Genomic DNA, 20,612 nt, shown 5'->3' with positions numbered 1-20,612 from the left:
ATGACAATGTCATCATCTATCACACACAGAGTCAAGACATAACAAAAGGAACAATGTGGCAAGTTTTTCACACAACTCCCCAAATAAATTTGGCAAGCTCATCCTAAGACAATGCAAATAATTTTAGAGAGCAGCCCATATTGCTCGTACAACAAATTATATGTTTTTACAACATCTGTAGAACAGATGTTCTTTTAGCATTATAACATTTACATGTACTTTAAACATCTGTGCTTTTCTCAATATTCCCATAACATGATCTTTTCATATTTATTTTGTTTTTAATGCCTTCATTCAGAGGAAGTGTATACCACAGTATAACTAGTTTTTCTATATATTTGTTAAACAGTAGCATTGCAAAATATGTCTCAAGAGAAACCATACTCGTTTGCTATAGGATTAAAATATTAAACTGCACAGTGTCTGTGTAGACCCCGAACCAGTAGCCAAACACACTCATGACCTCGAAAAGCTAAAGTTTTTTCAAATATCTGTTCAGTATAGAATAAGGTTTGTCAGCTACCTAGCATTTAATAATATGAACACAAGTAAATGTTAGAATGTAGACAATAGTGTGGTTTGGGTTCCTCCTGTTACTTAACTGACAATGATTAGTAGAAACTATTATGACCAGTTATTAATACGAATATACACTTTATCAGGATGTCTGTCGGGTTCAGTTATTTTGGAATATGACAATCATTTCCTTGTCAAAAATCCTGTCAGATTTGTAAATCCTAATTTATATAATATATAGAAATCCCGACATAAGGTTAGCTATCTATATGGATACGATTTAGAAATCCTGTCAAGAAAGACCAGGTTATGGCAGAAATCCCGGACTAATTTTACAGAATAGAATAATACCAAATCCTGTGAGAAATCCTGTCAGATTAGTGCAGGTTAGCCTGCTAGCTATAATATGTCTTAAAATTCCATCAGAATTATAGTCCTAATAACCTTATTAACCAGATTAGCTTCATGTTAACTGAAAAAATATGACTCGAATTCTGTTAGAAATCCAGTCAGGTTAGTTTGAGGTATCCAACGGACTCAAGTGTGACATTCTCCCCTTGGTTAGCTCAGAAGAATTTGACCTTTGTGTATGTTTGCTACATGAAGAATTTTTGCATATGGACTTTTGAATAAAAGATGCTACTATTTATCTAAGCCAAAACAGAGTGAAGAAACAAAGCAGAATCTGTGAGTAACCATATTCCTTTCTGATGTAGGAAATGAAGGTGAAGCAAATACTGGCTGCTGACAAACATTTTCGTTTAGTAGCTGAACACTATTAATATAGCCTGACTTCAGCCAAAAAATACAAACTTATACGAAATTAGCCGTTCCCTCGGCATGTTTTCGATACAACAGTCACTAAAAAGTGTTTGTTGTTGTGGTTGTTGTGCACAGTGTGGTGATAAAGACGTTAAAAACATTGGCAGCCACATCAAGTGTGTATGAAGGACTATGTAAAAAAATTATGTAATAATTGTTCACATTCATGTGTCATTTTGTTTTAATACTGATTGTTTTCCATACTTTTTATGTACAGATGGTTTTCTCTGAAGCAGGTGTGATAATGATTCATCTTTGCAGTTTGTAAGAAGGTAAACTTGTAGCTATCAGCTTCTCTTTTCTGATAGCTACTGTATATTAGATTCGATGCTCTTGCCTGGGCCTGAGTAAATGTGGGGTAGAATGAAAAAAATTGCCGAATTTCTCATTTAAGAATACGCCGATCTGTCTGAGAAAGGTGCAGTAAAATTGCGAGTGGTTTGTAAAGATGAAAATTTATCCAATGCCACAATTGATCTGTACTGGCTTTTATATGTTACATTACCCTGTAGTGAACAGTACTTCATCTACTCTACTGCCATTCAAAATAAAATTTGCTCTTTTGTAGACAGCTTCTAACAACAAGCAACTAGGGGTTGGTTATGGATGCAGATCTAAAGTCACAAGACCTGATCATGTGACACCATGGGGCATGTCTGCAATTTACTTCCAGCGTCACACATACTACTTAATTGTCCAAGACAGAGCAGAGCTTTGAGCCCTAGTCAGCCTTCTGTAGCTGTAGTCCATCAGAAATAAAGCCCCCAGTGCTACCTGTTGTTGCCTTGGCGTTTCCGTGACACAGGCTCCTGGTGTTCTGAGAGCCACTGACGGCAGATCTCTTGCATGGTGGAATCGCTCGAAACCTCGGCAGCTTGTAGAACGTCCTGTACAAGCAAACGTGCCTTCACAGGGTCCAGCTTCACCGCCAAGAGATACCCTGCCCTCAGCTTACTGCACATCAGGTATGCTTTTATCTACACATACAAAAGGATATTAAAAAAAAAAGATTGTTGAAACCTTACAAAAGGTTTTGAACAGGAGAAAACCAAAGAAATGGAAGAACGATTACTTTATTTTCTATGGATTTGGACTCCAAAATCAGAGACTCCAACTCTTTGGCCTGAAAGAGAGCAGATTAAACAGAAGCTTATAAATGTATTGTGTGTGGCCTTTTTTTTTTGGTATTAATTTGGAGAAAATCTAATTTTATAATTAAAAACCTAAAATCTAAACCTAAGATATGGTTTCTCAGTGTAGTTTTCATTCGGCAAATGTATCATATAATCATCCTAGTTTGAGGACATATTTATTTCTATTTCCAGGATTATTCCAGAAACATTGACCAAGAAGACATACACCCATAGACATTGACCATACATGCATAATATTAAGAAAATGTGGAATGCTTCAGACATTTCTACTCACATCAGCAGGATTTTTGTCTGAGGCTGAAATGCAGCCAAGCACTATGGTGTCACAGTCATGTTTCGTCCCCGTCCCTGACTCGCTCACACATTTCAGCAGCTGGCGAACGGCCTGGTACTCACGCAGACCTACCAACCGCTGACCAACACGCATGTACACAGCTAGAGCGTCTAACTGAAAATCCTAAAATCACAGGAGAAAAGATATACAGCAAGAAAGTCTGAGTAAATAAAGATCTCAGCAGTGGACTTGGTGCAAGTCAGATCTACACCATACTATACAGTAAATACTATACAGTGAACAATGCAACTTATATCGTCTTGCCTGTATGACTCGATAAGCAATGCCAAACCCCTCTTCAATGTTTTTGCCCCCCAGCATCACCTACAGAGTGAAATAAAGTGTAAAAACACACACACACACACACACACACACACACACACACACACACTGCATTAACATTACGTTTTAAGGCTGTTGAAAAGGTTTAGTTATTATTTGTTATTATGCATATTAGTGTTGCATATGCATATTTTCTGAAAACACCACCAAAAGTATCGTTTTAATACACGGTCCTATGGTTGTTCCATACTGTTCTTCAATTTTTTTTTAAACAAAACGAATAAAAAAAAAATATAGAATGAGAAATAAAAATGCACGAAACTCACTCTGCAGGCCACATCCACCTTCATGGAACTTCCTCCAAAAAGAGTAGGTGGAGAACTTTTGCCTGTAGAAGTGAGTACTCTAGAGGAAGAGGAGGAGCTTTCGCATCGATGCAGAAAACGTGTCACTTCCAACTGCAGCATGATGGTGTTCATGTGTCTAAACAAAATAGAACACAACAGTCACCAACTGTAAATAAAAAAAGATAACCGTTGTCAAGGTTATTTATGGTTTTGCTGATTTCCAAATGTCTGACATGGAGACTTCGCTGGAGCTCATTCTTTTCCTAAAGGAGGAAGTTGATGATGAGGAGGACGAGAAGGTTTTGCGGCGGTTTTGTTGCTCCTGTAGGAAGGCCCTCAGGTGCTCTTTGGCACGGACCAGCCAGCGTTGCTGATCACCCAGCTGCACGTAGGAATGAGCGCCGCGTTTGAAGAAGTAAATGCACGTCATAGCCGCACGCACGTGGTCCTAAACACATGCACACATTTTACAAAATGATGCGACGTATTGATTAACATTATTACAAATTTTTGCTGTTTTTGACTTTTTATCAAAACTCTTTACCATCATGAACTGCTGTAGTTGGTACAGAGTGTGGTAATGACCCTTGCGCTGGAGCATTTGGCACGCTGGCATTAAGTATTTGCCCCAGCTTTCCAAAGTAGTGTCCAGAGTTTCCAGGAGCCCCTGCAGAACCCCCAACCTGCCTCGATCCAAACACGGCTGGAGTATGCCCTCCAGAAACACCTCTTCTGGACATTCCTGCAGAACATCAATAAAGCCATGCAGTTAGGATCCATTCTTAAATGCTAATGTTTGTTAAGGTGTTCTTATGCTCAATAATCTGCAGAGACACAATATAACAGCCTTAAATGAAAATCAAGGGGTAGTGTGTGTAATGCTAAACTGGTGCACATTACTATTACTAGTAAGTACTATTTAGTGTTAGCTAAGTAAATGTAGCATGCACATGAGCTAGTGTATATTAGTAAAGAGTAAAACCATAACTGTAAATCTATAAGACTATACATTTAGACTGCAGTATTTTTACCTGTTGGTGTTCAATCAGTTCTTTTAAAAAATAAATGCAAAACAATGCCAAAATAACAATACTGACTCATTGTATTCGATGGTATGCATTATGGGTGTAACCTTGCTGAGCAGATATGTGAGTGCATCCTTCAGGCAATCGTGACGCAGGTAGAAGGAGATGAGGCTCAGGTGTGTGCCGTAGGTCATCAGGTAGTACACACACTCCTCGTGATTTCCACAGCGCTGCACTCGGCTCTCTGTCCTGTCCACAGGTGCCGTATCACGCAGAGCCTCCTCCAGCTCAGTCAGGGACGCCAGGATGTTGTCATCTCCTGACTGTTACACACACACACACACACACACACACACACACACACACACACATACATGTGTCAAGAGACAGCATAGACTGCAAAATTAGTATATAGTATATTTCTTCACACTGAATGATTAAGCTGTCTGAGCAATATATCATTAGACAAACACAAACAGGCTAACCATAATTTATTTAATAATGATTTCAAGAGAAAAAGTGAGACAAAGCTTGTAAAAAAAAATCAAGTGCCTTAGTATTAGCAGTCATTATTTCTGAAAGTTATCATTTATTGGGGAGATTAATTTTTTTTGATAAAAAAAAAAAAAAAACAGTGTTATGTGTCCAATTGAGATACCAAAAAATAATGCAATGTTTGGGGCATGTTTTCTGCAGCAGGAGTTGGGCCTCTTATACAGCTACATGGCTGAGTGAATGCAAATGTTTATTAGAACCTTCTTCGACAACATATGGTTTCTTCCCTGCGTTCATCACCTAATCAGCCCGCAGTGTTCATGCAGGACAGTGCTCCATGTCACACAGCAAAACGGGTAAAGCAGTTCCTTGAAACTGAAAACACTGAAATAATGACATGGCCTGCTCAGAGTCCTGATCTCAACCCAATAGAGAACCTCTGGAAAATCCTTGGCGACAAAGTTATGGCCAAGAAACCCACTACAGTCACCGAACTGTGGAGGAGACTGGAAGAAGAGTGGACCGAAATCACACCAGAGCAGTGTGAGAGACTAGTGCTGTCCTGTGGCCGCAGATGTGCTGAAGTCATTCAGAGAAGAGTAGAAGTACACTTCCTACTAATTGCTGACTGTTGTAACCTTCAGAAAATTTTGTTGTAATCTTTTTCCATGCTACAGTCATTGTTGTTCTCTAATTTTGATCAGTGTGTTTTCTGCAAACTAATGTTTTTTTTTTTTTTAAATGCCTTAGTTATTTTGTGGAAAAGGTGTTCTGGTAGCATGGTATAGACAGGACAAAAACTCCTACAACCGTTGAGCAGTAAAGATGACATTATTTCAGAATTGTTCAAGTAGTTATAAATTGTTCTCTAATTTTTAACTCCAGTGTATAATACATATATATTTAGAGAACAAATCCATATATAATGACAATGTTTAAAATGCATCATGTCACCAGCCATCTGAAGTTCTTGAGATCTTGGCTGTCTGATCTGAGCGATCTCTGTGCTCACCGTGCTCGGTGCGAGTCGGATGGTAGACTCCAGGTGCTGGACGATCTCCTGCAGCAGTCGTGACCCTGGGTTTAGTTGGTTTTTGTCCACTGGAGCTTTCAGACAGCGGGCAAACTTCTCCCGGGCAGCGCTTAGACAGCCGGCCTTCAGGAGTGCCATGCCCCATGCATGCCACACCCCGCTTGGGTCTAGACCACTTTTAGTTGACACCTTAAAAGGGTACAGAGGTGAGAATAAAACAAACTCTCTGCGTACATTGTAAAACAGAGTGACATAATATAGCTGAATGTAAACACCTATATCTCACCTCTACAGCTAGCTGATAATACTCAGCCTCGAGGAGTTGGTTCCTCAAACGAGTCACCGCCGTCATCTCTAAAATGTCATCCAGAGATGGAATGTACTTATAGTTAGCACTGACTAGGATCTTCAGCACGTCCACCTTACTTATGTAGCTGTAAGCAGAGAGAGAAATCAAACACAGAACATTGCAACATAACAGTCTACAAGGGAGAACTTTAGGACGTATTAGATGCATGCGGATGTGTGTGTGTGTGTGTGTGTGTGTGTGTGTGTGCCTCACCTGTCACACAGAGCCAGGTCCTGATTGCGTCCAGCTCTAACAAACATCAGCTTGGCACTGAACATGAGCTGCTGCATGATGTCGGTCAAGAGACGAGCGTCCACCTCAGGATTGGTCAGTTTGCGTGAGATCGAGCAGCAGTGACCAATCAGCTGGTGACCACAGGCAGCATGATCACTGTGAAGAGAGAGGATGGACACACACAGGGATGCACTGGGTGCCTGAGAAAGCAAGAGAAAGGGGGAAAAAAAGATGACACACAGACACCAAAAGTGTCAGAATCGTCAAAATGATTTGTCTGACTGTAAGTCTGTTCGACAGACAAACAGAAGTAAACATGGACCTGTTCATAGTAGAATTCGCTGTAAAGCTGCTGGTTCTCGGCTGCATTGGGACTGAGTCTGTACTGCCTCTGAGGAACCTCGGGGAAACTGAGAACTCCATCTAGAGCTCCATCAGTTGAGGCCGGACTGCCTGCAACTGTTGAAAAAGCATGCTATATATTTACATAGATCTAGTTCTCTAGCTTTACTCTTTACAATCTTACATAGAAGATCAATGTTTGTTTTGTTGATAAGAACTAAGACAAACAACTTCTTAGAATGAATGAGAAAAATAAAATATAAACTTATTTCATATAAATTACATTTAAGTGTAATGACACTTTACGTTAATAAGCAAGAGGAAGATGAACATGTTAAAAACAGGCAGTATGATGAAACCTTTTAGACTGAATATGAAATGATACCTTCTGCCTGCTCCAGATCTGCATCTGACCTGCAAAAAGACAGTTTAAGAAAATGTGTGAGGAAGTGTGAATATTATACGGAAGTCCTAAGAGGCCATGTATTACTTTCTTGTTTTCTCGTGATCACGACTTTATTTTCTTGTGATCTCGACATAAAAAAAAAGTCGTTTCCTTGTGATCATGACTTCATTTTTCTTTGCATTTGGCAGGAGAGCATGTTCTAGAGGCAGCATTATTGATAATAACCATACCCATTTGTGGCCATAAATGGTTACTGTTATTATCTTTGATTATGGCTATTATTCATGATGCTAAGATGATGCTGCTTCTAGAAGATGCTCTTATGCCAAATATCCAAATATTTTTTTTTTCTGATCACAAAGAATGTTCAAAATGCAGCATCATGTATAATAAGTGGATGTGTGTTAGTGCAGGCACGATTACATAGCAAAAGTTATTTTTTCGATATCATGATTCCATTTTCTAATGATCCCAACATTAGAAAAGTTGTTTTCTTGGGAATATGCTCTTATGCCAAATACATTAAGCATTGACAACAGGAAAACAATTTTGTTATGTCGAGATCACAAGAAAACAATATTAATTGAAAAGAATATTATAATGCATGGCCTTGTAGGACTGTAATTTTTATTGCACAGAGGTGTTTTATATATATATATATATATATATAATTGGAGTGTTCATATAGGGGTGTGCATGTGTGTGTGCTTACACTGTGTGAAAGAAGCTGTAACACTGGTCACACACTCTCACTGTCTCCTCACTTCCCTCCACTACCATCTTCCTGCTGGAACAGGCGTGACACACCAAGCGGCCACAGCGCCTGCAGTGATGCCGTCGGTTAAACTGACAGAGAGAGAGAGAGAAAGAGAATAGATAGATTGAATAGCTAAGTTTAACCTGATTGCAGCATAACAAATCTGTTACTCCTGAGAGTAATACATTATCATGTCTCCCTTTGGGTCTCACCATGGTGAATCTCTCTCTCTGACAGACCATGCAGATGTGCCTTTGGTGGTCAGGAATCCAGTCTTTACGATCCGGCGTTTTCTCTGGAGGAGTGAACATGGCTGAGGGACGGAGCTTCTTCCCACTCGAACCTCTGTCTTGGTCATGGGTGGTGCTAGATGAAGTATGCATGGGAGTTCCTCCTATACAGAGATCCAATAGCAAATATTGGCTTTTCATGATGACAAGTTTAAGTTTTACATTTCAGTTTGGGTTTAATCAGTGATGGATGACTTTGACCACTTCCCTTGCTGGTTATATTTAACACAATAGTCACAATAGTAACCTTTGTGAATTGGTGACATTTAAAATGCTTTTTTGTTTTTAAATCTAGAGTCAAATAACAACAAAATAAAACAAATGCAGATGCAAAAATGGCAGACCTGTTGAAGGAGGTGGTGTGCGAGTGGGAGACGACAGTGTGCTTTCCTGAATAGGACACTGCAGCAGCGCGTCCTGCAAGCTGATCACCGAGTCTAAAAAAAAACCCCAAACAGAATCTAAATTAATTGAGACCATCATTTATTTCACAGCAACAACAGAACAATGAGAACCTTCAAATTCAAAGCCTCAGTATCTGATTAGCTACATTCTGGGACAAGTGGAACATAGTTTTCTATATCGGACAATTGTAAATCACATCAATATTGTTTTTGCCCTCACCGCTGCGTGTCCTCTCTCGGGGGGCGTAAGGGAAGTCTAGGGCTTTCTTTGCATATGCAGCCAGCAGTGTGTCGATGTCCTGGTTGGTGATTCCTGCTTCCTGAGCGGGTAAAAGGTTCCGGAGGGTCGAGACGGCAACCGACACCCAGTCCACTTTCAGGTTCATCAAAAGCTGCTCCAGCATGAGCAGAGGATCAGCCAGCAGCTGGAAGTAGTCCTGCCGAGAAGCTTCCGGAATAGTGAGCAACTCCTGTGGAAGCCAGGTTAGAAAACACAGTACTATAATTCATTCTGTTGTTTAATGTGAAAATCTTTTCGTATTGAATCGACTCATCGATCAATCTCGTAACATTACATCTTTGCAGACAGAAATACATGTACTCCTGGTTAGTACCATCACACGTAAACATAAATGCATACCTTAGAGCCCAGGTGCAGGGCGTGTATATGGCGTCTACGTGCATAAGTCATCCGGCTCTGAAAGTGCAGCGTGAGGTAATCAGACAAGAAATGGCAGGCAGCCAATCCGGGCCTCTGATCTAGTGCACCCTCGCTAACCTCCAGCGAATCAGAGAGACCCTCGAGGAGCTAGAGCCAGGGAAGATGGGGTGCATACAGTGCAGGACTTTAGGTCTATATTACTTTCATTCTGTGAGTTAAAGTTCTGCCTCAAAGGCAGAACATTTGTGCAGAACATTGGTGCAAAATTTGTGCACACTCTCAATACCTGGAAGGCGTCCTCGGTTTGACCGTTTTCCAGCAGATGGAGAAGGTGTTCGGTCTGGAGCTGCAGTTTAGATTTCTCTGATACGGGATACAGCTGCACCCACTGTGCACACAAATCAAACTCCTGTGAACAGACCAAATTATTCAGTCAATTATATTCACTTGAGGCCGAAAATGTTCAGAATTTATTTAACCTCATTTATAAAGTACTATCAGGCCGACCCGTGTCTGCAACAAAAGGGAGAACATGGATTCAGGGTTTCTGTTCGACTCCTCCTTTAACTCCTGCCATGTCTGCCATCCCAGTGGAGGCTGTAAATTGAGCATCTACACAACACACACATACACACACAATGAGTGGATGTGATTACATTTGTTCTATATACTGTAGTATTTAATCCCATTTCAAACACTCACCTTGTTGTACATGTCGAGTTCATGTTTTTTTTGCTGCAGCTGTGGCGTGAGCATGTGATCCGGCCTTGAGTCACTGAGGCAGAACCGCAGGAGTTCCAGGCAGCTATGAAGAGGCCAGCGGTCCAAACTCTGCAGCGTAACACGGGCTCGCAGTTCCCAGTCCTTCACCCGGAAAAGCTGCTCTTTATCGCCCTCTCCTGCACATACGTGCATAAGAAAAGAGATTTGGAAATAAGACATTATACAGTATAATGTATTGTTTAATTAACTCTCATTTTTTAAACTTAACATTATGTTTTTACAGATCAGAATTAACAGAACAGCACTAACTACTCTCACCGCAGCTTCCACTAGACAAAGAATTTGGATCTTAATTTGCGGTGGTTCAAAAAAAATGTTCAAAAGATTTGTTTTTCTTTACCAATCTTATGCAAGACTATCTAAATATGTCTAAACCACTCATCATGAGTAACAACTATCCCCATTCTTTGTGCTTAGTGGAAATTAATAGACATAACCCCATACCTTCCAGGGTGGTGCAGGCAAGCAGTTTGTCCTGTAGCGCCCCTTTCTGACTGCAGTTTTCTGCATAGAGCTCCAGCAGGCTCAAAGCTCGCTTCAGGTCTTTGGTGCTCAAAGCCTGTTGAAAAGCTTCAGCCAATGTCGCGTTACTTGTTCCATCCTGAGAACCAGAGAAGAGCACGACCACTGTGCCAGATTTCCTGCTCAAAGCTGCTCCAACTTCATCCTCAGCCTCCAGAGATGACCCCAGCACAGGCGCTGCCATGTCTACTAGGAAGGCCTTGAGAATAGGAAAGGATGTAAGCAAAGCTTCGGCCTCTTTGGAGATCTGCTCCAAGTCCAATGGAGCTTCTTTACGTGCAGTGTTTCGAAAATACGAAGGCAGTCCAGGCCATGCAGAAGAGGTCACGCGGGCAATCTCAACCCTGCTCACGCCAAGCAACGCCAGCACAGCGACAAGAGGAGAGCGGGATTTCAGGAACGACAGGGCAGAAGGTGTGAGGAGGTAAGAAGATGCAGTGGATGATGATGACGACGATGAAGATGAGGATAAAGAAGAAGAAGGAGAAGGAGGAGAGGTGGAGAGATTTGGAAAGACGCTGGTTTCCACCGACGCTTCTGATTCTGAACTGGGTTCTGAGACTGCAGGCGGTTCAGAAATGTCAGTTCTTTCCTGAGTTTGCTGATGGAAAAGGGAGGCGATGGTGGATGAGCAGAAAGCTCCTCCATCGACTTCTGCACACTTTAGGGAGGAACGGAACCACAGAGGGAGCGGATCACAGCAACGCTGCACTATGACCTGTTGAACATTTACATGTAGACCCTCCTGATGCAGCAGAGACAGTAACCTAAAAAAAACACACATACACACTTCATGAAAGTAAAACTCACCCTGAGCATTATCTTTATAAATAAAGTAATCTTTATAAATAAAAATAAAATATTTTATTATATATTATTATTAAATTATTTTTTTCCTGTTTTGCAGCTCTTTGCCTACTGCAAAGTAAAAAACTGTGTGCTGTACCTGTCTGGTGTGACCTGTCTGTCAAAGAGCAGGTACGAGAGGAGCTGATGTGGTGACTGCAGAAGTACAAGCAAAGGATTTCCCAATTTCACTGCCGAACTTTGATCTAAACACACACACACACACACACACACACACACACACACACACACACACACACACACACACACACACACACACACACACACACAGAATGCAACATCCTTTAAAAAAGATTTCCAATGGTTTTATTTAAATATTGCCTGATTTGTACCAAACACATGAAATTGCATTCAAAATAACTGCTCACCTTCTGAGCCCAGGCAGCGCACCAGCACTGACGCTAGCATGTTGATATAATCCAGGAAGCTGCGCATATAATCTGGCCTACAGGTGGAACCGTCCAATTCAAAAGGGCACAGCTGGTCCAGCGAGCGCAGCAGCTGTTTCATAGCAGAGCGTACAGGGTGTGAGTCGAGCTCAGACTGCTTCAGCCCTGTCTGCTCTAACAGAGATGCCAGGATAGAGCTGGTCAACTGGCTCTCACCTATGACGAACAATCACAGTGAATACAAGCAGGAAATAAATTCCTTGACATTACAAGACATTCCACTTTCTCCTTAAAAATCTCTATAGATAAACAGAATTTTAGTTTCGGTTCAGTTAATCAGAATCAGAATACTTTATTAATTCCCTAGGGAAATTGTTTGGTTGCAGGTGCTCACAGTAAAAGATCAAAGTGAAGATTAAGTAATAAATAAATATTATATATATATATATATATATATATATATATATATATATATATATATATACACACACACACACACACACACACACACACACACACACACACACACACACACACAGAAAAATCACACCACAATAATAGTTATAAAATTTATTGCACATGTAACTAATTATTATTATAGCACTGAGATTGTTGCATATAATCGCCCAAGATAATAATAATATTCAAGTGTGGCATGAACTTTATAAATATATCTATATTATCTATATCATATAACTTTAGTTTTTTAATGCTGTATTATGCCCAGCGCTTCTCTGTAATTTTATTCTTCTGAAAAAGTCACTGTTAAACACTGTATTCTTGGAGAAAAAGAAGGAAAAGGACATAAATAGTACGAGATAAATGCTTTTACCGGCCATGTCGATGGCAGAGGTCAGAGTCTGCAGTGTGACCTCGAGGCTCTGGACAAAGGTTATCTGGGCCATGATGGCCTCCTCTGTGAGACACAAATGCGTACAGAGGAGGACTTCCTGAGCACTGCAGCCAAATGGAGGCAGGACACCACCCTCATCTCTGTTACAGTCTTTTAAAAAAAAAAAGAAAAGAAAGAGAAACTGATATACAGTATCATTCCATTAATACACCTTTGTGCGGTATTATTCCAATTATAAGCACATTATAAAAATATATTTTTTAAACATGAATTCAGTATTGTTCAAAATTATATGATTTAACAAAATACAGGTATAAGACCATATGAATGCGTGTGTACCGGATTTTGGTGGCCCTTTGCTTGTTGTTGTTCTGTTGAGTATTTTATTGATGTGCTGCAGCACAGAAGGAAAACCTCGGACGCCTTCAGATTGACCAACGTCTCGATCCAACGTGATGCCTGCAGGTGAAGATAGAGGTTAGATACTTGTCTATGGTTTAAAGAAGACACAAAGTAGGTGGGTCCCTGTGCCTGTGAGTCTCAGTAAAGTAGGCGTGGCCTCTGTGGCTTCACACTTTTTTCAGAGCTAACACCTTTGCATTCGTTGGTAAACTGGTGATCTGTCACACAGTTTTTATTCTGTACCTAACAAACACACACATACCTCGACCCTCTAGAGAGATTTGTAGTCTCCGCTCAGCTGTCTCCAAAAGCTGTCGTGAGCTCTTCCACAACTGGCACTGACAGCAGGCCAGGTCAAAAGCGGCCATACCAGCTGGACTCAGCTCCTCTAGCAGGGGGCGCAGGGGGTCTGAGGGATCAGAAAGTGTGTGAGAGAGCCAGTAGTTCTCCTCCAAACAGGCCAGAGGGCGAGACGGAGAGCTCTGAAGGCAATCAGCTACATCGGAGATGGAGTAAAATGCCATGCCTGAAGGAGAGAGAAGGAGAGAGAGAGAGAAGGAGAGAGAGAGAGAGAGAGAGAGAGAGAGAGAGAGAGAGAGAGAGAGAAAGAGAGAAAGAAATGGAGCATGTTATGAAGTGTAAAGTGCCGAATTAGATCATACATATCTTATTTTATATAAATTCTTATAAGCCATATTATTCTGGTGCATGCATACCTGCTGCAGCTGCATTGCCAATGCTCTGCAAAGTGGATCTGCTGCTGCTGCCCAGGCGACTCCGTCCCGGCCCTGTCACCCCGACTGACCCCAGACCCTCTGTGGAGGACGATAAGGAAGAAAGGGACTGGCTCTCAATCTTTATCTCAACCTGAGCGAGTTCAGAGAGAACCTCATGGTACCGCTCCATAAAAAGTAGCTCGCCACAACATGGTGCGTTCTCCAACCCAAACATCAGCATCACCTACAAACACACACATTATTTAAGTAACTTCCTACACTATTGTTCAATATAGTGTTACTATGTAGAGTATAGCATGTAGGTAACCTGATGAGCCTCCACATAGTTTCCTCTTCGTATGCAGGAGATCAGGAGAGACTCAGGCGGGGAGAGCATAGAGGAAATGAGCCAGCTGTGGGGTCCTCCACACACACACTTTTCGCACTCCACACACACTGGCACGGTGCTACCACTGCCGTCTGGGGGAGAAAAAAAAAAACATACTCTGTATTTTAGGATGTTGGATCACATCTGGATGTTGTGTAGAAGTGAATTTTTTTTATTAAGTGCCTGTGCTCTAACCCGAAGTGCTGGTGCTGATCTCGCCATTCTGTCGTTCAGAGGTCATGCGTCGCTCAGGGCGATGGCGAAGTGATCGCTTCTTTTTTCTAACTCCAGAAACACTGCTGCTGCTCCTACGCCTCAGAGGGAGAGTCAAGTTCACACCGGGAGAGGGCAGAGTTGGACCACCTGCGTGCACACACACACACACACACACACACACACAAACACTTTACTTTGCCAACAGAATTTTTTTATTTCTTTTAATTTAACCCGTAATGTATGTGCGGCCAAATTCAAAATGGTTATCTATTCACTATAACATTCACTATAACTGCTCACTACATAGAGATGGGGTGCCCAAACTTTTTTTTTTATGTGAGGTCCAAATAATTTTTCCTTTCTTTAATGGGGGCCAGGTAAGTCTGTAACAGAAAATATCATGGGCTGGAGTGACTACCAGTATTATTGTGGAAATTTTATTATGATTTTAAATGTATTTATTATGCCTCCTAATGCCGATTAGTTTATTTTGCTATGCACAGTACTGAGGTGCAATACTTTTCAAGTACTATATTGCTATATAAAAAAAACATTTATTTACTTATACATTTGGTTGTCACGTGAATCTAATAAAAATTAGGCTATGTTAATAACCAGAGGTCGACTGACAGTGGATTTTACTGATACCGATAGCTAAGTTGGATAGTACTTGCCGGTAACCGACTTATTAACCGAGATTTAAAAAACAAACATAACAAAAAAATAAATAAATAAATAACACTCCATGTAAAATAGTACCAAACTTTATTACAAAAAAAAAAAAAAAACAGTACTGAATCATAAAAATGTGCTAAAGGAAATTGATATCAATATATTTTTATTAAGAAATGGCATCAGTGATTCGCCTCTAGAGGCCGCTCTAATAACGACAGCAGACCGGAAGCCGGAAAAAGCAATTAGTTCCAGCAATCAACAATAGGTGCCTCGACTCTTATTAATAAATAAGCGAAATTTTAGTTTGAAAGTTTATCATCAAATACAAATATGAAATGATTTAAACATATACATATATGACTCACTGCTTGGGTTCTCCTGATTGGTGGTAACGATTTGTAGCCTCCACTGAGCCTCGGCTGTGTATTTGGACAGCCTCTGCAACCGAGTGCTGAAAGTCTCCACTGTAATCGAGCTACCCAAACTCTCAGCCAGCTCCGCCTCTGCCTCCAGCGCCCTCCCGAGGGCACACATTCCCTCCAGTCCTTCTCTAAGTAGCCGCAGGACTCCTTCCATCGCACCAAGATCCAACAAAAAGCCATGGCAACCATTCGACTGTCCAGATCGTACACTTTCAGAGCTCTCGCCCTGCTCTTTTCGGGCTTCACTTTCACGGATCTCTTCCTGAAGGCTGCTCTGTGTTTCCAAGGTGCCGAAATGATTCGGTTCAGCAAAATCAGAATAGGACAAGAAAAGCAGCGAGAAGATGTTTTCCAGGAGCTCTAGGCGAAACATTGCAGGAACCGCTTCCAAGTAGAGCTGACACTCCGTGAGGTAATGCTGAAACAGGGATGAGTGACCTGTGTGGAGAAATTCATTTATGAGAAGGGACGTGTAATGCAAATTTTTGCTAGAGTGTCTCAAGGACATACAGTGAAACATTACTGTGATTGCTAGAGTACGAAGTCTACCAAAATATGCTACAAAACAATTAGATTAAGACAGAATTATAACTCATTCAGTAGCGAATAGTTGTCCAGCTTTTATATACACACTATCAAGACATAGTTACTGTACACACCTTTAGCCTGTTCCTTCTGTGGTACCTGTGCTGAACCAAAGTCTGAGCATCTGACCCTTGTGTTCACACATACAGCACGAACTGCGTATTTCATGGCACAGAAGCCCCTGAACAGAGTGATGTTGCGCTGAATGCAGTTGCTCTGGGTGTCTCCAGAAAGAAAGTCTCCTTAAAACAGTATAAAGCAGTGTCAGATATAGAAGTGGATTTGTGTGTGTGTGTGTGTGTGTGTGTGTGTGTGTGTGTGTGTGTGTGTGTGTGTGTGTGTGTGTGTGTGTATGTTTTACCTGCAGCCTGCAGCAGCTTCAGCACTCTGTGCTCTTCATACTTGGCCAGAGAAGTGAGCGAGTGCAGCACATAGAGAGCAGAGTGCTGATCCAGATTGTGCAGTTGAGACAGCAAGGCCTCATGGGAGATTTCGCTGATCACAAATGGAAATCTTTTAGACATTTTTAATATCAGATATTGTTTGATAAAAAAATTTGTATCTAAATTTAAATGCTATTTTGACTGGGAATCTCCTACATTCTGCGTGTTTAAGTGTGTTACTCACGAGTTGTTTTTGATACACCAATCCAACACTGTTAACTGAGAAGAGAGGACGTTTGCAAAATCGCTGAGGATAGTGTCTTTGGCCTGCACACACAAATACACACACACAAAAGATGTGCATAGTGACAAACACACTATAATACATGCTCAGGTTTTTTTTTTTTTGTCAGATGATTTCATTTAAACCATGGTACACATTACAGGTGGAATATTTCTAGTGGTGGCTCAATGGTTAGAGCTCTAGACGGCTGATTTGACTTTATAATGCAGACAAAAATTATTTGGTAATAAATTGGCACAGCGCATGGAAGGAGGTCAACTGCATCAGTTTGAGGTCTTTATTTCCGGACCTGTTTTTGGTGCAGAATCCTGAGGAGTCCCTGGGCGGAATCAAGGCTCTGGCAGTGTTTCCATCCCAGCAAGAGAAGGAGGCGGGACAGTGGCTGAAACTCCACCCTAAGTAATGTTTCCAGTTTAGAAAACTCCTCCTTTTTTATTAGGTTGAGCCCTGTGACCTACCAACAAAACCAGAAAAGGAGACAGGCGAGTGACTTTATAACAGAAACTGTAAACTGGGGCAAAACATGACTATAATTATTACATAATGTCCTTTTCATTTATAAAATTGACCATTTACATAATGCTAGAAATCGTTTTTATTCTTACTGGATATTGGGCAGTAAGGCTGTTTGAAGTGTGTTTAGTAAAACACTCATGAATGAGAGTGGATGAGGGGTAAGAACTCTTACCAGAACCTGCTCCAGAAAGTGCTTTCCACTGCTCAGACACTCAAAGTAAATGGCTTTCCAAGCATCAGGACGTTCACCATGACAACACAAGCCAAGCATAAGCCTCTCTGCTTCAGGCAAGTCCACTGAGACAAACATACACACAAACACACATACACACACTTAGTAGTAGATATTAATTTAGCCATATGTGTGGTCAGGTGCATGTTTTGAGATAGCACAAAGATATTGGTCACATGTGACTTTTGTTAGCAGAAAGATGATGGTAACGTGACGGCCAAAAATAAGGCTGTGTGTGTGTTTGCGTGTGTATGAGGGGGAAATAATGTAACAAAGCAACCACAGACTCTCACTTCCTCAAATTCGAACCAGATTTAAGGACCAAAAACTGAAAATCAAAGTGAGCCTGTGTGTTTAGTTGTGTGTGTTTGTGTTAGTCCCTATCCCTCCTACCCTGCGTGTGTTTTGGATCTTGAAGCAGTCTGTCCCTGCTAAGCTGCAGTGCTGTGGCACAGTAGCGCATTAGCAGAGTGTGGCTCTGTGGTCGAAGCAGGCATCCCATCAACCTCTCCTCACTTAGAGGCCCCACTCTTGCCCTCCATAGCTCCACCCACAGCTGCTCCAGCTCTGCGGCTGCACCCGGAGCAAGAGCCAGAGCGCCGCACACTTCTGCTGCCCATCCCTCATTTCTCTTGCTTTCCTTCTCTGCTATGAGGTCCAGGAGATGCTGGAGAAAACCACTGGATGCATTTGTGTGTTTCAGGAAGCAGAGCAGGGCCTGGGCAAGACGTGGGCTGTGCTCAGAGAGCAGGGAGCGGATGGAGGAGAGAGCCGCATTACTCAAAGGAACGACGGAGGGGGAGTCATTCTGCTCAACGCGCTCAGACTCCAGAAAAGCCTGATGCAGCTCCTGAGGAAGAGAGAAACCATAACAAAGTGAAATATTTCTTGGATTCAGTGAAGGAGGGTTGACTGTACCTGGCAGTGTCAATAAAAGAGGCTGTGTGTATGCCAATATCACTGAAGGAGTTGTGGCCCATGTACCTGTTAAGGTCATTAAAGGAGGCGTGGCCTCTGTGTGTATGCCAATATCACTAAAAAAGGTGTGGCCTATGTCCCTGTCAAGGTCATTAAAGGGGGCGTGGCCTTTGTGTGTGTGTGTGTGTGTGTGTGTGTGTGTGTGTGTGTGTGTGCTAGTATCACTGAAAGAGGCATGGCATCTGTGTCTGTAAATTTCATTGAATAAGTACAAAACCTAATATACAGGTTAACAAACAATACCCAACAAGTACTGTAGCTTTTATCTGTGGAATTTTGCTGCTTTTGTTACCTCTATTAATCTATTACAGTTATGACTTGTATAAGTGTTATAAAAAGTGGGAGGTTTACTTTTAGTACAGAATGAGGCAATTTCTCTCCGAATTCTTCTAAAAGCAGCAGGAAGGCCAGTTCCCGCCGGACTGAAGGAGATACCTGCAGAGCAGAAAGGAGACATGATATGGATTATGAAATGCTCAGAAACGCTTCTGAAAAAAATTTAATTTCACCTTGTCTTTTGAGTGCTTCTCCAGCACCTGAAGCCAGAACCAAGCGAGTTTGTGAGGACTTCCCAGTGTCTCCCACCTGCAAAACCATACAGGGTGAAAGTGAAGTCAAAGGCCACACTCACAAACCACCTGCACGTGGCTGCAATGATTGAATGTTAATGCAAGTGAAATTAAAAGCTAACAGAAACCACAGCTGTTAGAATGTGAGGTGACACTACTCACGCAAGTTGATACGGTTGTGCGATAAGTGCAGAGATGATATCATCGGGACTCTGCGGCACGTCTCCGGCAGCCTGACTGAGCTGTCGGACACAAGCGGCAGCCAGCTCCCACTCGCCATGCTGTAAACACTGAGTAAAAAACACAAACAGGTCCTGCACAGAGCTCTCCTCCTCCTGGCCAAAAGGATGCATAATGGCACGCTTTCCCAAGTGTGTATCAGTGTTTAGCGTCATTATCCAGATGATAACAGCCACTCATCTACAGCAGGCACAAAATACATGTAAAACAGCAGGCACATCACTTCACACAGCACTTCTCATCCAATAGTAAAGATGTGGTTTCTAGTTTGTCCAGTGTCCCCACAACCCTGTCTTGCTAAAACTACAAAAACATAGGGAGTCGCCTTTGGACTTAAAGAAGGTGGAGCATTGGTCTGAACTTAATTCTGAATCAGAAACATAAAAAACAGAATCAAACAGTGAAGAAACTCTCCTTAAACTTTAAATAGTAATATTGTTAATCAGAGTTTCTCTCAGACAACTTCACATTTACATGATTAGAACCGATCTGGAAACACTTTGAAATTTTACAGATCACATCTTTAAACCATGCAGTTTTAGAAAATAGTGTTGAGACAATCAAATGTAGTTTTACCTGAATAGATGTCAAGATAAAAAAGAAATGGCTATAAATATGACAGATAAATGAATTAAAGAGGAATAAAGGAAGAAGAAAGTAAATAAAGAGAAAAATGCATTTATTAATTAAATGCTTCAAGGTATAAAGGAATACTATATATTAAGTCACTGTTGATACCTTACAGGATAAACAGCTTTACAATAAATAACAGAAATAGAAAAGTCTAGAAATAAACCTGTCTGAATCACTATGTATAGATATGTTAAATGTTTACTGTACTGTTAATATATTATTTTGTTTACTTCTGTCTACAATGCAACATCCAAAGTTTTACTCATAAACCTTTTAATAAAATCAGGATTTAAACGGGTCCAGGTGACAAACAGTTGTCTTGGAGAATGTTTATTATCTCCGAATTGTATTCATTATCGTATAACACTGTAAAATACAGCACTTACGGTTTGTTTTGTCCAGAACAGGCGCTTATACACTCACTCTAACTACCTACACCACCCGCACCCTGACAGCGCCGACGCCATGACAGTTGTGTCATGTGACCT

General features: G+C 41.3%; 1 protein-coding gene across 1 annotated transcript in view; it reads right to left on the bottom strand.

The window, feature by feature from the left end:
- Nucleotides 1–1,529: 1,529 nt before the first annotated feature.
- Nucleotides 1,530–20,612, bottom strand: part of zfyve26 (zinc finger, FYVE domain containing 26) — a 19,090-nt gene continuing 7 nt past the window's right edge. Inside the window, exons 1-41 of the mRNA XM_083539768.1 lie at nucleotides 20,511–20,612; nucleotides 19,414–19,671; nucleotides 19,192–19,267; nucleotides 19,034–19,117; nucleotides 18,098–18,554; nucleotides 17,645–17,769; nucleotides 17,246–17,410; nucleotides 16,897–16,979; nucleotides 16,631–16,764; nucleotides 16,344–16,511; nucleotides 15,628–16,122; nucleotides 14,567–14,734; nucleotides 14,312–14,463; nucleotides 13,984–14,227; nucleotides 13,530–13,793; nucleotides 13,205–13,324; nucleotides 12,845–13,015; nucleotides 11,992–12,228; nucleotides 11,703–11,808; nucleotides 10,679–11,523; nucleotides 10,154–10,350; nucleotides 9,959–10,063; nucleotides 9,738–9,860; nucleotides 9,431–9,598; nucleotides 9,011–9,260; nucleotides 8,731–8,823; nucleotides 8,309–8,490; nucleotides 8,052–8,185; nucleotides 7,319–7,347; nucleotides 6,914–7,050; nucleotides 6,571–6,791; nucleotides 6,295–6,442; nucleotides 5,988–6,197; nucleotides 4,588–4,803; nucleotides 4,000–4,197; nucleotides 3,689–3,903; nucleotides 3,435–3,591; nucleotides 3,091–3,150; nucleotides 2,767–2,949; nucleotides 2,411–2,461; nucleotides 1,530–2,315 (exon numbers count right to left, since the gene is read on the bottom strand). The exon at nucleotides 20,511–20,612 is cut by the window's right edge and continues 7 nt beyond it. Of these exons, the coding sequence (XP_083395894.1) occupies nucleotides 2,109–2,315; nucleotides 2,411–2,461; nucleotides 2,767–2,949; nucleotides 3,091–3,150; nucleotides 3,435–3,591; nucleotides 3,689–3,903; nucleotides 4,000–4,197; nucleotides 4,588–4,803; nucleotides 5,988–6,197; nucleotides 6,295–6,442; nucleotides 6,571–6,791; nucleotides 6,914–7,050; nucleotides 7,319–7,347; nucleotides 8,052–8,185; nucleotides 8,309–8,490; nucleotides 8,731–8,823; nucleotides 9,011–9,260; nucleotides 9,431–9,598; nucleotides 9,738–9,860; nucleotides 9,959–10,063; nucleotides 10,154–10,350; nucleotides 10,679–11,523; nucleotides 11,703–11,808; nucleotides 11,992–12,228; nucleotides 12,845–13,015; nucleotides 13,205–13,324; nucleotides 13,530–13,793; nucleotides 13,984–14,227; nucleotides 14,312–14,463; nucleotides 14,567–14,734; nucleotides 15,628–16,122; nucleotides 16,344–16,511; nucleotides 16,631–16,764; nucleotides 16,897–16,979; nucleotides 17,246–17,410; nucleotides 17,645–17,769; nucleotides 18,098–18,554; nucleotides 19,034–19,117; nucleotides 19,192–19,267; nucleotides 19,414–19,646 (7,611 nt within the window). The 5' untranslated portion in view covers nucleotides 19,647–19,671; nucleotides 20,511–20,612 and the 3' untranslated portion in view covers nucleotides 1,530–2,108. The remainder of the gene's footprint in view (nucleotides 2,316–2,410; nucleotides 2,462–2,766; nucleotides 2,950–3,090; nucleotides 3,151–3,434; nucleotides 3,592–3,688; nucleotides 3,904–3,999; nucleotides 4,198–4,587; nucleotides 4,804–5,987; nucleotides 6,198–6,294; nucleotides 6,443–6,570; nucleotides 6,792–6,913; nucleotides 7,051–7,318; nucleotides 7,348–8,051; nucleotides 8,186–8,308; nucleotides 8,491–8,730; nucleotides 8,824–9,010; nucleotides 9,261–9,430; nucleotides 9,599–9,737; nucleotides 9,861–9,958; nucleotides 10,064–10,153; nucleotides 10,351–10,678; nucleotides 11,524–11,702; nucleotides 11,809–11,991; nucleotides 12,229–12,844; nucleotides 13,016–13,204; nucleotides 13,325–13,529; nucleotides 13,794–13,983; nucleotides 14,228–14,311; nucleotides 14,464–14,566; nucleotides 14,735–15,627; nucleotides 16,123–16,343; nucleotides 16,512–16,630; nucleotides 16,765–16,896; nucleotides 16,980–17,245; nucleotides 17,411–17,644; nucleotides 17,770–18,097; nucleotides 18,555–19,033; nucleotides 19,118–19,191; nucleotides 19,268–19,413; nucleotides 19,672–20,510) is intronic.

Source organism: Silurus aristotelis (genome assembly GCF_946808225.1).
Source record: "Silurus aristotelis genome assembly, chromosome: 4".
Taxonomy (NCBI): Eukaryota; Metazoa; Chordata; class Actinopteri; order Siluriformes; family Siluridae; genus Silurus; species Silurus aristotelis.
Note: the sequence above shows the minus strand (reverse complement) of the source record. Positions and strands in the feature narration are given on the sequence as shown.